At 41.4% G+C, this 17,698-nt stretch overlaps 1 protein-coding gene across 3 annotated transcripts in view; it reads left to right on the top strand.

The window, feature by feature from the left end:
* Positions 1–17,698, top strand: part of iqgap2 (IQ motif containing GTPase activating protein 2) — a 416,923-nt gene that overhangs the window by 312,950 nt on the left and 86,275 nt on the right. For all 3 annotated transcript variants that reach the window (XM_068029497.1, XM_068029496.1, XM_068029498.1), the window contains 2 exons: positions 3,564–3,796; positions 12,109–12,241. In XM_068029497.1, the coding sequence (XP_067885598.1) occupies positions 3,564–3,796; positions 12,109–12,241 (366 nt within the window). The remainder of the gene's footprint in view (positions 1–3,563; positions 3,797–12,108; positions 12,242–17,698) is intronic.

The raw sequence follows: 17,698 nt of genomic DNA, 5'->3' as shown, positions 1-17,698 counted from the left end.
CGACTATCTTATATTTATGATCCCTAGTTTTGTATTCTTACCCCAAGAAAAAAAACATCTTCGCGACATCCAGTCTACAAACCTTTTCATAATTTTAAAGGCCTCTATTGGGTCACCCTCCAACTATATTAAAAAAAAGAGCCCCAGCCTGTTAGTCTTTCCTGATCATTTTAATCTCTTATTTCTGGTATCATTCTTGTACAACCTTTTTGCACCTTCTCTAGTACCTCTAAATTCTGTTATAGACTACTATTCAGTGAATCTAATTCTGTGCCATCTTAATGTGAAATACAAGGCAGGGCAACTTTATGGTATTAGGTGTTTGTATATTGTTTGAAAAGCATTTTATTTATTAATGCCTTAAATTTGACCCCTTTCATATAGTTTCTTTTGCTCTGTGCTGCTTTTGTCATTATTTTACCCTGCATAATATAGGATTTACAGTTTGCCAGCATAATGACTAACATTGTAATCATACTGTGCTTAATAGACTACAAAGGTTGATCCATCTCAAGGTGTTGCAGAGTGTCTCCGCTGCCAGTGAAGCAAGTGATAGATAACTATCAACATGTCGAATATATCCTAATGTTTTCCAGATTGTTTGGCTTCTTCCAAAAAGATTTTGTTTTAATTATCAGAAAGTATTTAACCTAAAACCTTTTTCTTTCCTGGTATGACTTACAAGTTCCCCTCCAAACCACATACCATCCTGACTTGGAACTATATTGCCGTTCCTTCGCTGTCACTGGGTCAAAAACCTGGAACTCCTCCCCAGCAGCACTGTGTGTGTATCTACACCACATGGACTGTAGTGGATCACTGCCACGTTTTCAAGGGCAGTTGGGGATGGGCAATAAATGCTGGCCTTGTCAGCGAAGCTCATGTCTCATGAAAGAATAAAAAAAAAGACGGTGATTTGACACTTTCTGAAAATTAGTCCCCTAAAACTTTTAAGACCAAAAGTACAATCATTGCCTTTACAAGAATAAGTAAACACTGATCCAGAAGTTGTGCATAGATCTAATCCTCCTTGTAATTTTTCTTTTAATAGTAGTAATTAAAATGTTCAGCGTCATGTTTACTGAAACCTTTGTTGTGAGGAATAATAATGCATGCCAGCACTACGTGAATGTGTTCTATCATGTGATTCAAATAACCTTGAAGGCATTTTTGCGGTCCAGTGCTGTAAAAACTTTTTTTTGCACCACACCATATAAGGACTGCAGTTTGAAAGCGGAAGTTACAAATTAATATGTAACCTAGCTCAGAGTTTAATTGCAAAAAGGCACTGAACACCTCAGTTCTCAAGGGTTTACCCAAAAGCTTATAAACTGTACATTTAAAACATTTTTAGAAAATTTGAGGGGAATGGTTCAAAGGTCATATCTGTAGTTCTAAATGTTGCAGTTTAGTTGCATATGACATGCACTGTACAGCTAAAGTATTTGAAGAATAGTTATCAAGTCCTGAAGTAATGTATAGTTTATAGCTAGTCCTCTCTCTCTTATATGCTTTTCTACCTTTGTTTCAAATGCATTAATGCTGAGTTTATGCTTTTATCAGCTATTTTGCAGAATAATTTTCTAACAATACACCTGTACAGGCCAAGTTAAATCTACATAACTAATTCAATATGCAGAAGTACTGCAAAATCATATTCTGCATGGCCATTTGAGATTCTGAAAGTGAAGTAGCATATTTGAGATTTTACAAGCTCAAGGCTATGGGGGAGATTGTGGCATGGTGGTAATGCCACTGGATTTGTATTCCAGAGGCTCAGGCTACTGCCCTGAGGGCACAGGTTCAAATCCCACCAAGGCAGCTGGTGGAATTTAAATTCAATTAATTAATAAATTAAAATCTGGAATGAAAAGCTAGAACCAGTAATGGTGCCATCAATTGTTCTTTGTACCCCATCATTGAGGATGGGGATATTTGTGGAGCCACCTCCTCCAGTTAGTTGTTTGATTGTCCATCATCATTGATGACTGGATATGGCAAGACTGCAGAACTTAGATCTGATCCGTTGGTTAAGGGATTGCTTAGCTCTATCGCATGCTGCTTACGCAGTTTGGCATGCCAGTCGTCCTGTGTTATAGCTTCATCAGGTTGGCACCTCATTTTGAGGTATGCCTGGTACTGCTCCTGACATGCCCTTCTGCACTCTTGATTGAACCATGGTTGGTCTGCTGGTTTGATGGTAAAGATGGAGTGGGGGATATGCCGGGCCATGAGATTAGAGATTGTGGTTGAATACAATTCTGCTGCTGCTGATGGCCCACAGCACCTCATGGATGCCCAGTTTTGCATTGCTAGATCTGTTTGAAATCTATCCTATTTAACACGCTGGTAGTGCCACACAACACGATGAACGGTGTCCTCAATGTGAAGGTGGGACTTCGTCTCCACAAGGACTGTGCAGTGGTCACTCCTACCAATACAGTCATGGACAGATGATTCTGCAGCAGGCAGATTGGTGAGGATGAGGTCAAGTGTGTTTTTCCCTCTTGTTGGTTCCCTCCCCACCTGCCGCAGACCCAGTCTACCAGCTATGTCCTTTAGGACTCTGCCAGCTTGGTCAGTAGTTGTGCTACTGAGCCTCTCTTGGTGATGGGCATTGAAGTTCCCCATCCAGAGTACATTCTGCAGCCTTGCCACCCTTAGTGCTTCCTCCAAGTGTTGTTTAACATGGAGGAGTACTGACTCATCAGCTGAGGGAGGGTGGTAGGTGGTAATCAGCAGGAGGTTTATTTGCCCATGTTTGACCTGATGCCATGAGACTTCATGGGTTCCGGAGTTGATGTTGAGGACTCCAAGGGCAACTCCCTTCCGACTGTATACCACTGTGCTGCCACCTCTGTCCTGCCGGTGGGACAGGACATACCCGGGGATGGTGATGGCAGTGTCTGGGAGATTGTCTGTAAGGTATGATTCGTGAGTATGACTACGTCAGGCTGTTGCTTGACTAGTCTGTCGGACAGCTCTCTCAACTTTGGCTCAAGCCCCCAGATGTTGGTAAGGAGGACTTTGCAGTGTCGACAGGGCTGAGTTTGCCCTTGTCATTTCCGGTGCCAAGGTCAATGTCAGTTTCATTCTTTTTATTATTGACTTCATAACATTTAGATACAACATATTGGCTTGCCAGGCCGTTTCAGAGGGCATATAAGAGTCAGCCACATTGTTATGGGTCTGGAGTCACATTTAGGCCAGACCAGGTAAGGGCAGCAGATTTTCTTTCCTAAAGGACATTAGTGATTGACGCTTAATTGCCATCTCATTTCAGAAGGCGGTTAGGGATGGACAACAAACCTGCGACGCTCCTGTCCCATGAAAGAATAAAAAAACTTTTCACATAATGCATACCTGGGAATTCCCAATGTACTATGGATCATCACAAGTTGTGATATTGATCATTAATTCTGGGGAGCTGCTCAATTTAAGTGAAGAGTGGTGGAGGGAGAGGAGATATGTTATATTCATTCTAGAAAGGGGCCTATCTATTTGTAATTTATCTTCAAAAAATGTGTCCAAGTTATTTTAATATTACCATTTATTGTTTGTAGATTGTAGGCAACCTCCTTTACTATCGCTACATGAACCCAGCTATTGTTGCACCTGATGGATTTGATATCATTGACATGACAGCTGGTGGTCAGCTGCATCCCGACCAACGGCGGAACTTGGGGTCAGTTGCAAAAGTGCTACAACACGCGGCTTCAAACAAGCTGTTCGAAGGAGAAAATGCACAGTTGTCATTTATGAATAGCTATTTATCACAGACTTACCAGAAATTCAGGTAAATTGCAATGTTATGAACCAGAAATGAAACTCTTGATTTTTTTTTTCAAGTGTGATTTTGCAAAATAGAAGGGAATTGTCTTGAGGAATGTTTCTATAATATAATAATGGCCGTTTCATTGCAAATACATTTGGGAGTTATAGGTTTAAGATGAATTAACTATGTTCTGAAGCACTAGTGTAAAAATGATGTGACTTATAAATTGGGCACAAAATTAATAGATTATGTTATGAACATGTGAGAAAGGTGTCACGGGGTGCCTCTCCGCTTTCACCTGGTCTTACTGTAACAGTTTAATTTTTTAATGCACCATGTTCCCGTGTTTTTATCTCCACCTTGGTGAATCCTTGTTCACTGCTTTCCAGTTATAAGGCCAAGAAACCAGGACAAACAGGCATTCTTAGGTTTAAAGAAGAAAAGTTGAAATTTATTAAACTTAAACTCCAATTCAGTTAACACCTACGGATACACAGCGCGCCCATTCTAGCATGCACATGCGATACACACATGCAAATAGAGACAGAAAAGAGAAGAAAAATAAAGTGGAAAAGTTTGAGGCAATATTTGAAGTTGTTACAGTTCTTCGAGCTCATTGTAGAGTCCTTGATTGTAGGTAGATCTTGCTTTTCGTTGGGGCCCAGTATTCTTAAACCTTGTTCGCTGCAGGAGACTTTTCTCTCTTGAGGTTCACGTGCTTCAGTGGATTCAGAGTCTTGTGAGAAAGAGATGGGAGAAGGCAGACAGGAGGGGCCAGTCAGCAGAGATCTTCTCCGTCCAGGAGCATTCTGCTTTATGCCCAAACTGTTTGTACAAATTCAAAAAACTCAGGTTGCCCAGCCGATTAGTCATGTGACTAGCTGGTTTGACCATGTCCGTTTGTATATTCGGCCATCTTAGCAGTCAGCCTGGAATGCAAGCTCCCCCACCTTCAACGTCTGGTGATCAAAAGTCCATTGTGAGTTGAATGTGTCGGGCAATGGTCCTTTGTCCTTTCCAAGCACTATTTGTTAATATGCAAATGTCTTTCCAGCCGAGATCTGGCAATTTTTTAAAGCAAGTCCTTTCTTCACTTCAACAACAGTTTGAAATTTAATGCCCAACTGGTGAAATGAATATGCCTTATGCTTGGCAGGTGGGGGCCTGCATGACAATTAGAATATGGTTCCTGTGATAGGTAAATAAGTGTTCCATTCAGCAGTTAATTGGAAAAAGGTGGTGTGATAAAACAGAATGGTGCAGTGTTTACTGATTGGAGAGTAAAGGACTGGAGGAGGTACCATTATTCAAGAAAGATAGGGATAAACCAGGTAATTACAGGCCAGTGAGTCTAACATCAGTGAATTAGAATTAGAACATTACAGCGCAGTACAGGCCCTTCGGCCCTCGATGTTGCGCCGACCTGTGAAACCATCTGACCTACACTATTCCATTTTCATCCATATGTCTATCCAATGACCACTTAAATGCCCTTAAAGTTGGCGAATCTACTACTGCTGCAGGCAGGGCGTTCCACGCCCCTACTACTCTCTGAGTAAAGAAACTACCTCTGACATCTGTCCTATATCTATCACCCCTCAACTTAAAGCTATGTCCCCTCGTGTTTGCCATCACCATCCGAGGAAAAAGACTCTCACTATCCACCCTATCTAACCCTCTGATTATCTTATATGTCTCTATTAAGTCACCTCTCCTCCTCCTTCCCTCCAACGAAAACAACCTCAAGTCCCTCAGCCTTTCCTCGTAAGACCTTACCTCCATATCAGGCAACATCCCAGTAAATCTCCTCTGCACCCTTTCCATAGCTTCCACATCCTTCCTATAATGCGGTGACCAGAACTGCACGCAATACTCCAGGTGCGGCCGCACCAGAGTTTTGTACAGCTGCAGCATGACATCGTGGCTCCGAAACTCGATCCCCCTACTAATAAAAGCTAACACACCATATGCCTTCTTAACAGCCCTATTAACCTGGGTAGCAACCTTCAGGGATTTATGCACCTGGACACCAAGATCTCTCTGTTCATCTACACTACCAAGAATCTTCCCATTAGCCCAGTACTCTGCATTCCTGTTACTCCTTCCAAAGTGAATCACCTCGCACTTTTCCGCATTAAACTCCATCTGCCATCTCTCAGCCCAGCTCTGCAGCCTATCTATGTCTCTCTGTACCCTACAACATCCTTCGGCACTATCCACAACTCCACCGACCTTAGTGTCATCCGCAAATTTACTAACCCACCCTTCTACACCCTCTTCCAGGTCATTTATAAAAATGACAAACAGCAGTGGCCCCAAAACAGATCCTTGCGGTACACCACTAGTAACTAAAATCCAGGATGAACATTTGCCATCAACCACCACTCTCTGTCTTCTTTCAGCTAGCCAATTTCTGATCCAAAGCTCTAAATCACCTTCAACCCCATACTTCCGTATTTTCTGCAATAGCCTACCATGGAGAACCGTGATGGGGAAACTATTGGAAAAAATTCTGAGGGACAGGATTGATCTCCATAACGAGAGGCAGGGACTCTAACTGCTTAGTCTCTTCGACTCGCCACACTTTAGCCCCGCCTTTATGGCTGTCCGCCAGCTCTGGCGAACGCTGGCAACTGACTCCCACGACTTGTGATCAATGTCACGGGATTTCATGTCGCGTTTGCAGACGTCTTTAAAGCGGAGACATGGACGGCCGATGGGTCTGATACCAGTGGCGAGCTCGCTGTACAATTTGTCTTTGGGGATCCTGCCATCTTCCATGCGGCTCACATGGCCAAGCCATCTCAAGCGCCGCTGACTCAGTAGTGTGTATAAGCTGGGGATGTTGGCCGCCTCGAGGACTTCTGTGTTGGAGATATGGTCCTGCCACCTGATGCCAAGTATTCTCCGGAGGCAGCGAAGATGGAATGGATTGAGACGTTGCTCTTGGCTGACATACGTTGTCCAGGCCTCGCTGCCATAGAGCAAGGTACTGAGGACACAGACTTGATACACTCGGACTTTTGTGTTCCGTGTCAGTGCGCCATTTCCCCACACTCTCTTGGCCAGTCTGGACATAGCAGTGGAAGCTTTTCCCATGCGCTTGTTGATTTCTGCATCTAGAGACAGGTTACTGGTGATAATTGAGCCAAGGTAGGTGAACTCTTGAACCACTTCCAGAACGTGGTTGCCGATATTGATGGATGGAGCTTTTCTGACGTCCTGCCCCATGATGTTCGTTTTCTTGAGGCTGATGGTTCGGCCAAATTCATTGCAGGCAGCCGCAGACCTGTTGATGAGACTCTGCAGACACTCTTCAGTGTGAGATGTTAAAGTGGCATCGTCAGCAAAGAGGAGTTTCCTGATGATGACTTTCCGTACTTTGGACTTCGCTCTTCGATGGGCAAGGTTGAACAACCTGCCCCCTGATCTTGTGTGGAAGAAAATTCCTTCTTCCGAGGACTTGAACGCATGTGAAAGCAGTTGGGAGAAGAAAATCCCAAAATGTGTGGGTGCGAGAACACAGCCCTGTTTCGCGCCACTCAGGATAGGAAAGGGGTCTGATGAGGAGCCACCATGTTGAATTGTGCCTTTCATATCGTCATGGAATGAGGTGATGATACTTAGTAGCTTTGGTGGACATCCAATCTTTTCTAGTAGTCTGAAGAGACCACATCTGCTGACGAGGTCAAAGGCTTTGGTGAGATCAATGAAAGCAATGTAGAGGGGCATCTGTTGTTCGCGGCATTTCTCCTGTATCTGACGAAGGGAGAACAGCATGTCAACGGTCGATCTCTCTGCACGAAAGCCACACTGTGCCTCATGCAAATAATTCATGCAATAAATATAATTCATGCAAATACTCAAAAATACTGTTGCATGCCTCAAGTGATACTGAATGCTAGTTCGTTAAAAAGTAGACTTAATATAGGAAAAAACAAACAAGGTTTTTCACAGATGTAAAGGAAAAAGGAACATCCAACAAAACTGAGATTGGTTTGGGTAATCAAAAGCTTTGTTAAATAAGTTAGTTTTAAGGAAGGGAGGAATGGAGCCATAGCTGGTGTTCAGCGGGGAAAAAAATTGTGTGTGGAGCCTAGGCTGCTGAAGGCAATTGCTTTTGACATTAAACTAAAACTTTCTGAATCTCTTGCGATTCTGATAAAACACAGTTTATTATGTGTGATGAAATGTTGACGAATGGCTAACAGAGCTGGAGTACAAATGAGCATTGATCCAGATCACATGCCGAATAAGGAAGTAGGAAAATTGAACACAAGCTGAAACCTTAAATGTTTGGTCCATTTTCTCAGAGCAGAAAGCATGTAATTGAAAATTGAGCATATGTTCTGTCAAGTCCATTCCTTCCTCAAACCTTGTTCAATTTGCAATATTTTGGACTCTACACCAACTGTTTGTTCTCATGAAGAAAAACTTTCTGAAAACTTCTCCCAGATCCCTGAAAGTATTTGGGGGATCTCGAGTATATCAGTCTTGCCTTACATCTACATTAATTCAAATCAACCATTTGCTTTTCACAGATATCTTTTCATGGTTCCACCGCCACTTAACCATTGTGATACATGAATATTTGATTTTGTTTCTGTGTTCATAATCTCCAGTCTCAATCTTAACCAGATATTTGTTGAGTTTCTTTTAAAAGGAGTTAATGAACACAGTACTATTTGTAATTATTGGTCGTACATATCTTTTACCATGGGGGAAATTGTCTTCAGATCACTATTATTAAGCCAGTCCTCCAGTTCTGTGCCAGTTGTCCAGAAGTGTCTTAAATTTGGCTGTGATTACATAAATTGTATTTTCTTCCTCATGTGATGGCCCACAAATGCAGTGAATTGTTTTGGGCAGAACTGAGTTTTGTATTTGGCTCTTAAACACTGTGGTTATAAGGTTTCCTTTTGTATCTTGATTATGTGGATGAGTTTCCCAACTTAACTGCAGATGCTTGGTTCTGCTCAAGCTGTCTTTATTTGGGAAAATTGAGAAAGCTAGTGAGAAAATATAATCAGGGCAACTTTTTTTTTTAACAATTCTTATCATTTTAAAAGACGCCAAATGTTTTGTAACATACTGTTGATCAGAACTTGCTAATTTAATCTTGGGTAAGAGTACTAACTTTTCCTGTTTTTCCTGAACTGGCAAAATTTTGACACATCATGATGTTGGCTGTATCCAAATCTGTAATCACCTCTAAATAACTTGCATGAATTTTACTACGCCAAGTACTGCAAGGCAAAGTTCAACATCTATGAAATTTGTAAGCTATCATGATCCATGACTAATAAATACCAGTCATGTGTTCTAAAAGGAATAAAATGGGAGTAGATTATGTGGGATTCTTTGAAACTTTAAGCAGAAATTTTACATTTCTCAAAACATTTAAATGTTTTCTCTGAAATGGGTAACATTTGTTTAATGCATTCTGGGTTTCTTGTGCTTGGTACTGTCAATATTGTTTCCTAATTCACAATTGTTGAATAAAACTACTGGTGCAGCGTCGTGGCCCTATTTTCATAGCACATGACGTAATGGAAATCACATGCTAAAGAAATGGGGCTAAATACTCTGAAACTTTGACTTTTAGATTCTTAATGCAGTGAAACCAAATCTATTGGATAACCTGAATAAAGTACTGCTATTGGTGATGAACTTGGCAAGATGCATTCAGAAAACAATTATGAAGTATGAGTAACAAAGATTGCCAATGTGAGCCAGATTTGTTGGGTTTTTCTCCTCCAAAGATTCATTTTTGAATGTGGGGGTGGTGATGATGCAATAGTGATTTAAAAAAACACCATGGAAAAAGTAGCAGCCTTCTATTTTTCAGCCTCTCTGATTCACTGTATTAGTCAAAAGGTTTTTGTTGGATAATGGCTAGAGAACCTTTGTGAAAATTATTAGACTCTAAGTCAGAGGTAGATTTTTTTTTAATAGACAGCGGTGTGCACACCAGATGTTGTACACGAGTAGTAACTGCTTTCCATGTGGGTAATTGCTCTTGGAAACTCTTCTCAGTGAGATGTGAGGAAATATTAATCTTACATAGACTTTCTTTTTAAGTACTTGACCATGGCCACCACCATAAAATCTTCTCTCTGATCACTCTATCGCCTTCCCTGTCTGTATGCTTGGTCTGAACCAGGCTGCGTGAAACCTTGGGGTTCTGTTTGACCCAGAGATGAGCATCAAACCTCACCTCTATTGTTACGACTGACCGCTGTAGTCAAAGCCCCTAATCAAAATAATACGATTCTGATTGTGGTGGGACCAATGCACTGTTAATTCAATGCCGTCGCGCCACTGATCAGCTAACATATCGTTTAAAACTTTCCAAATTAAAGAAAGACCCAGCCAAATTGTACCATCTGTTAACCCCCGAATGAGACTAACCAAACCAGGTGTCTTTAAATCAACAAATTAACTCTTCAATTAGAAGAACTAAATTCTTAAACGCTATGAAGATATAAACAACATTTAAAATAGAAAAAAAGAGTCCTTGCACATTTACAGTCCAATGTTGCTTGAAGTCCTCGCAGAATGTTGCTTGAACTCCTTACAGAATGTTGCTTTCCTTCTCCAGCAAATTTCAACAATTACCAACTTGCAAACACTTTCGACAGAATCAATCTGACTTTAGAGTTTTTGAGGGATAAAAGATTGTCACATTCGAACTTCCTTCCCTTCAGTTTAAATTACCAGAGATTTTGGCTTGATGTTTTAGAATTTTGAGAGGTAATAATTAAACAGACTAAAATCCTATTCCTTCAGTTTAAATGGTTGAGATCTCTCTCTTCAGGTGCCAACACCAGCTGTGTCTGTATGTCTCTGTTAGAACAAACTGTCTTCAACTAAAAGCCAGTTCAAAACTGAATTGTAACAAATGTATTGCATGAGACTCACTCACAGTGGCTATATCTATGGTAACGAGAAAGCACCCTTTGAATTGTCTCCAATTGGCTGTATCTAAGGCAATGAAAATGCACCTTCCTATAACTCCTGAGGCTTGCTGGTTCTTAAAGCAATACTGATCCCTTTACAAGCCTTAAAGGCAAACCACATATTCCCGAGAAAAAAAAACTATAGGACCATGACACTATCTTTTCCCAGTTCGCTGACTTCCACATCCACAACTTAGTCCTGCACCATCCCTGCCTCATTGCTGCTGCAACAGTATCACATTTAGACTCAATTTTTCCAGCATCTTCCTTAGCAGCCTTCCATCTTCCAGCTTTCAATATCCTAAACCCCACTCACCTATCTCCACCCCAATTGCACTAATCAATCCTGGTTCCCACCTTCCTTATCTTCAAATTGCTCACTCTCCCCTATCTCTAAAACTGCCTGCAGCCGCCTTCCCATTCATGCAATATTTGGTACTCCGACTCGGACCTTCTAGGCAGTCTTCCCCCTCTCCCTCCCCCGCCCCCCCCCCCCCCCCCATTGATGGTAGAGCCTTCAACTGCCTTGTTATACTCTGTGGAATTCCCTCCCTAAACCCCTTGGTGTCTCAACTCTCGATCTTTTAAAGCCTTCTTAAAAGGCATCTTTTTGGGACAGCTTTCAGTCACCTCTCCTAACTTTTTCAGTATGATCCAGCATCCATTCCTTTGTATCTTTATATCTTCTTTTCTTCAATGCCCCCCCAACCCCTGTCATGAAGCACCTTGGGCTCAAGAAGACCAGATACAAATCTAGTGGGAGTAGTGATTGTGTGGCCTCTCAATACATGATCCATTATTTACACAGTAATTGATATTTTCATGAAAAAATAACCTTCCAGTGTAAGCAGAACTTGAGATTTCTATTATTCCTGCAACAGTTTTCATAATTTTTTTTTCAGCTGCTCAAAATTTTTTTTGAATTATGAAGCATTTGTGGTGAGTGCCAATGAGTTGACTTAGCAATATGATTAATATAAAGCATCAGCATGTTGGATGCTGTCCTTTTTACTAATACTAACTATGTCAAGAAGATGGCATTGAACCACAGGAGTTTTCTGTCATCTCAAATTAAAGAATTTTAGGCAAAGTCTGTTTTATTCACAGTAACTATGAATTCCTGTGCTTTGTTTGGCTGGTTGCTAGCTTTTAGATAAACTATATTTAGAAGGCTTGATATGAGTTTTGAACTACAGCTGTGGTGAACGAAGATAAATGGGAATCCTGACATTGTTGTAGATTTTACAGTAGCTGTTATATAATATTTTAATCTAGAAACAACAGATCATTCAAAATTAAAGAGTTGTAAAGTGACTGAATCCTCATGTGGTATTCTAACTCCTTACCAATTGCATGTTCTTCCATCCCTTACAGGAATTTTTTCCAGTCAGCCTGTGATGTGCCAGAACCAGAAGAAAAATTTAATATTGATGAATACTCTGACATGGTGACACTAAGCAAACCAATTATTTACATCTCCATTGAAGAAATTATAAACACTCACTCGGTATGTGTTAACAGTTTGAGTTTGGAAAAGTCACTCAGAAGGAGATGCTTTGAATTTATTCTTTAATGGAGATGAGATGGTGTAGATATGGTCATTAATGAGAGAAAACAACAACTTGAAATTATATTGTGCTTCTAATGAAAAATACTTAACAAAGGCGTAATCAGACAAAAATGGACATTGAGTGAAAGAAAAAAAGTGAAAGAATACGAGGTGGGTGACCAAAAGCTTGATCAGAGTTGGATTTTAAGGAAGTGGCGAAGCTTTAGTAAGGGTATTGCAAGAACATCAGGTGTAGGTGGCTGAAGGCATGGCTTACAATTATGCTGTGCAGGGGTGCAAAGAAGGTCAGGGGAACAGTATTTGGGAGGGGTTGTAGTTCTCTGACTGTTACAAAAATAGGGAGGCATGAAGGGATCTTAAAATAAAAGCTAAGATTTTCAAATTTGAGGCTGTGGGAAACCAACGTAGGTAAGTGAGGATAGGGATTATACTGAGCGTGATTTTGTTTGGGCAGGATACAGGCTGCAGGATTTTGGGTAACCAAGGGTTCACGGGAAGGGGAGTGAAGTTGGTGGGGCTAGTGGGGGAATCAGGAGGGCGTTGGGACAGTAGAGTCTGGAGATGTCAAAGACATGGATGAGAGTTTCAGCAGCAGGTAGGCTGAGATAGGGTCAAAGGTGTATAATGTTAGAGATAGAAGTCAGCATTCCTTCTGATGGAGAAGGTACGGGTCTGAAGCTTAGCTTGGATAAGAACAACATTTAATTAAATGTTTGTCTTTTGTTCAATTTTAATAGCTTCAGTTAAATGTGCTGTAGCCAAAATAAGTTTATCATTAATAATAAAAAAGTACATTTGAAATAGTTTTATGTCTATTACTATAAAGAAGTGATAATACATTGGATATATGTTGGCTCAGAGTAAACCATGCTGTAGAATCTACTTGCTATTTGCAAGTATGGAGTTTTTATGTATTCAGTTTCTCTTTCAGTCGGCAGATCTGGGGCATTAACCATATGGGAAGCCCCAGCACTACTTGTGCAAACATTTCAACTGTACTGCGATGGAAAGGGATATCAACAGTGTCCTTGGATCACTGCCCTTCTGTCACGAGTGTCACTGGGTACCCGCCATTCAGGATTCCATCACCTATCTGATCCTAAAGTGGTGGTTGCACCAAGGGAACTAGTGAGAAAATAAAAGGAATTGTACCCATGCTGAGGGGATTAGTGGGAGAGGGGGATGCAGAAGTAGAGTGTTACAAATGTAACAGCACAGTCATCTGTGTGAAGGAAATCCACAGTGAATGGTATTTGGGTGCAGTCAGCTTGTTCCAGGAATATATTTAGATAATTGAGGTAAAAGCAAAATACTGCGGATGCTGGAAATCTGAAACAAAAACAAGAAATGCTGGAATCACTCAGCAGGTCTGGCAGCATCTGTGGAAAGAGAAGCAGAGTTAACGTTTCGGGTCAGTGACCCTTCTTCGGAACTGACAAATATTAGAAAAGTCACAGATTATAAGCAAGTGAGGTGGGGGTGGGGCAAGAGATAACAAAGGAGAAGGTGCAGATTGGACCAGGCCACATAGCTGACCAAAAGGTCACGGAGCAAAGGCAAACAATATGTTAATGGTGTGTTGAAAGACAAAGCATTAGTACAGATTAGGTGTAAATACACTGAATATTGAACAGCAGCAAGTGCAAACCTGAAAAAAAACTTGAAAAAAACAGTGGGTAAGCAAACTGAACAAACTAAGATGAAATGAAATAAATGCAAAAAAAAATTGTAAAAAATGTAGAAACGAATGTAAAAAAAATAATTTCAGAGCATGACAGCCCCCCATTTTACTTTCATTTTTAGTTATTTTTTCTTCCTTTTTTTTACATTCTTTTTTACATTTTTTACAATCTTTACAATCAAAACTGGAGCCAAATTCTTCATTTTAAACAGAACAATATAGATGCCAACTGCCTATTTTCAGAACAGGTAGTCAGCTTGTTTGGCCCCCTGCTTATATATCCCTGACTGAGTGCTTTGCTCCTCTGCCTTTTTGTGCATTTCGCCACCCCCGTTTCCCCACCCTCCTAATCCCTGCTTTGGCCCCCCAGTGGCGGCAGAGCATTAAGCCGCCTCAGTCCTACTCTTCAGAACTCTTTGATCTCACTTTTTTTTATACAGGATCCAGCTTCCAGTCATCTTCCTAATGTCCTCCCAACTGGTTCACCATCCATTCTCTTTACACCTATTTGTGAAGCAGCTTGCAACATTTTCTTCTATATGGTGCATTATATAAATTCAAATATATATTCCAGTTGTAATGATGATGAAACTGTCAGTTTCACAGGGTAATGACAGCAAACCCGAACAGCAACTTCTGGCGTCCACACACGTGCAGTTAAATGTGGAGGTCCAGAGGTTGCTGTCGTTATCCCGTGCTCCTCCACAGGGTGCATCCCCAAAGATGGCAATCTTTAGAAATCGCTGAACTGACGAGAGCTTCCCCTTTTATGCTGTAATATCTGTCAAAATTATGCCTTGTTAAATGAGGTGTAATTGGGTTTTTAATGTCATACTAAGTCATAAATACTGCTGAGACACATCTCTGATCCCAGAAAACGGAATTTATTCTTGGATAATGCCAAATTTTCCACTGATAAGTCCAGAATTTTTTGAATGTAACTTTTTAAAATTTTGATATTTCTGCTTCGAATGTGTATGCCCCAATTGTCTTCTACCTTTTTCAAATTTATAAAAATGAAGGATAATCAGTGCATTTTATTTCCTGATTCGCTGAATGTGAGAATTCTTCAATGTGATTGACTGCTTACCCGGCCTGATGACATCACCATTGCTGGATCCCTGGAGATGCCTTGATTTGCTACCAGATTCAAATTAATGTCTAGAAATTTGAAATCCATGCCACAGATTTGGCTGACGAGTGGCAAGTAACATTCATACCACACAAGTGCCAGGCAATGACCATCTCAAATAAGAAAGAATCTAACCATCTCCCCTTGACATGCAACAGCATTACCATTGCTGAATCACCATCCTGGGGGTTACCATTGACCAGGAACTGAACTGGAGCAGCCATATAAATACTGTGGCTACAGGAGCAGCTCAGAGACTGGAATTCTGCAATGAGTAACCCACCTCCTGACTCCCCAAAGCCTGTCCACCATCTACAAGGCACAGGTCAGAAGTGTGATGGAATACCCTCCACTTGCCTGGATGAGTGCAGCTCCAACAACACTCGAGGCTCGACACCATCCAGGACAAAGCAGCCTGCTTGATTGGCACCCCATACACCATCTTAAACATTCAGTCCCTCCACCATTGATGCACAGTAGCAGCAGTGTGTACTATATACACGATGCACTGCAGCAACTCGCCATGCTGCCTACGATAGCACCTTCTAAACCCGCGACCTCTACCACCTTGAAGGACAAGGATAGCAAACGCATGGGAACACCACCACCTGCAAGTTCCCCTCCAAGGCGCACACCATCCTGAATTGGAAATATATCGCCGTTCCTTCACTGTTCCTGGATTAAAATCCTGGAACTCCCTTCCTAACAGCACTGTAGGTGTACCTGCACCAGATGGGCATCAATGGTTCAAGAAGGCAGCTCACCACCACCTTCTCGAGGGCAATTAGAGATGGGCAACAAATGCTGGCCTAGCCAGCGACGCCCACATCCCATGAAAAAAAATTTTAAATTGCTGGATCTTGTGGACAGCTTTCTTGGAGGTCAGTGGCGAGCGCCATTTGTTTGCCACTGACTGCAAAATACAAGGTGTGTTTGTTTGTGTCGTTTTGAGCAAGATGCTGCTTGTGAATAAGCACAAGAGATGTAGACATGCATTTTTCTTCAGAAGTATAGGGTTGTGTTCTTTTGTGTGGATATCCTAAGTACTTGGGAAAAATAAGAAAATTAGTTTGTTGCAGAAGCTATCTTTATAACATGGGATTCTTTAATACATTTCTTTAGGTAAAAGATTCCTGTTGACTGCTTTATTTTGTTAGAAGATACCAACTGCATCCTCTGCCAGTTTGTTCTGTCCTTTTACCTGTCCTTTGTCTGGCATGGTCAGCAGTGTGCACCGAGTAAATGTATTTACACTCTGGGGTTTGTGTGTGGGCGTAGTTGTTGCAGATGCTCATTGCCAAAGCTTCTATTTTTAGATTATGCCTGTTGCTATGTTTAAAAGGGCTTTGAATGAACATGACAAAAGATCATTGTGATCTTTCTCCTGCTGTGAATTCATTGATTGCCATTCTACTGCTCTATTTCTGCATTCCATTTTTTTCAATAGGAAGACTCATTGAATGATTTTGCTTGGCAACTCTCCACCTCCCCCATTGCTTTTGTAAATGTGGTGATTTGTAGTTCCACAAGCATTGGCAGCCCTCCACTATCTTGACCAAGTGACCATTCTTCATATGCAAGTTTATAAGAGAGTGTGTTGGCAGGCTATTTAGTGGTTTTTAACCAGTTACTTGGACATAAGAACATAGGAGCAGAGTAGGCTATTCAGCCCTTCAAACCCGCTTTGCCATTCTAGATCATGGCTGATCGTCTACCTCAACGCCATATTCCCACACTGTCCCCGTATTCCTGAATGTCATTAGCAACTAGAAATTTATCGATCTCTGTCTTGAACTTACTCAGTGACTGAGCTTTCACCACCTTCTGGGCCAGAGAATTCCAAAGATTCACCGCCCTCTGAGTGAAGAAGTTCCTCCTCATCTCAATGCTTAAATGCCTCGCCCTTCATTCTGAGATTGTGTACCCTGGTTCTAGATCCCACAGGCAGGTGAAACATCCTTTCTGCATTTATCCTGTCTATCCCTTTAAAAAAAAATGTTGTAAGTTTCTATGAAATCACTTTTCTCATTCTTGTAAATTCCAGAGAATACAGGCCCAGTCTCCTCAATCTCTCCTCATAGGACAATCCCACCATCCCGTGAATCAGTCTGGTGAATCTCCGCTGCACTCCCTCTATGGCAAGTATACGCTTCCTCAGACAAGGGGACCAGAACTGCACACAATATTCCAGATGCGGCCTCACCAATGCTCTATACAATTGAAGCAAGACTTTTTTGCTCCTGTACTCAAATTCTGTTACGATAAAGGTTAACATACTGTTTGCCTTCCTAATTGCTTGCTGCACCTGCATGTTAGCTTATGAACAAGGCCATCTAGGTCGCTCTGGACATCAACACTTTCCAGTCTCTCACCATTTAAGGAATACTCTGTACCTTCGTTCCTCCTACCAAAGTGGATAACCTCACACTTATCCACATTATATTCCATCTGCCATGTTCTTGCCCACTCACTTAGCCTGTCCAAATCCCCTTGAAACCTCTATGAATCCTCCTCACAACTCTCATTCCCACCAAGTTTTGCGTCATTTGCAAACTTGGAAATATTACAATTGGTCCCCACA

The sequence above is a fragment of the Heterodontus francisci genome, chromosome 4 (assembly GCF_036365525.1).
Source record: "Heterodontus francisci isolate sHetFra1 chromosome 4, sHetFra1.hap1, whole genome shotgun sequence".
NCBI classification, from domain to species: Eukaryota; Metazoa; Chordata; class Chondrichthyes; order Heterodontiformes; family Heterodontidae; genus Heterodontus; species Heterodontus francisci.
Note: the sequence above shows the minus strand (reverse complement) of the source record. Positions and strands in the feature narration are given on the sequence as shown.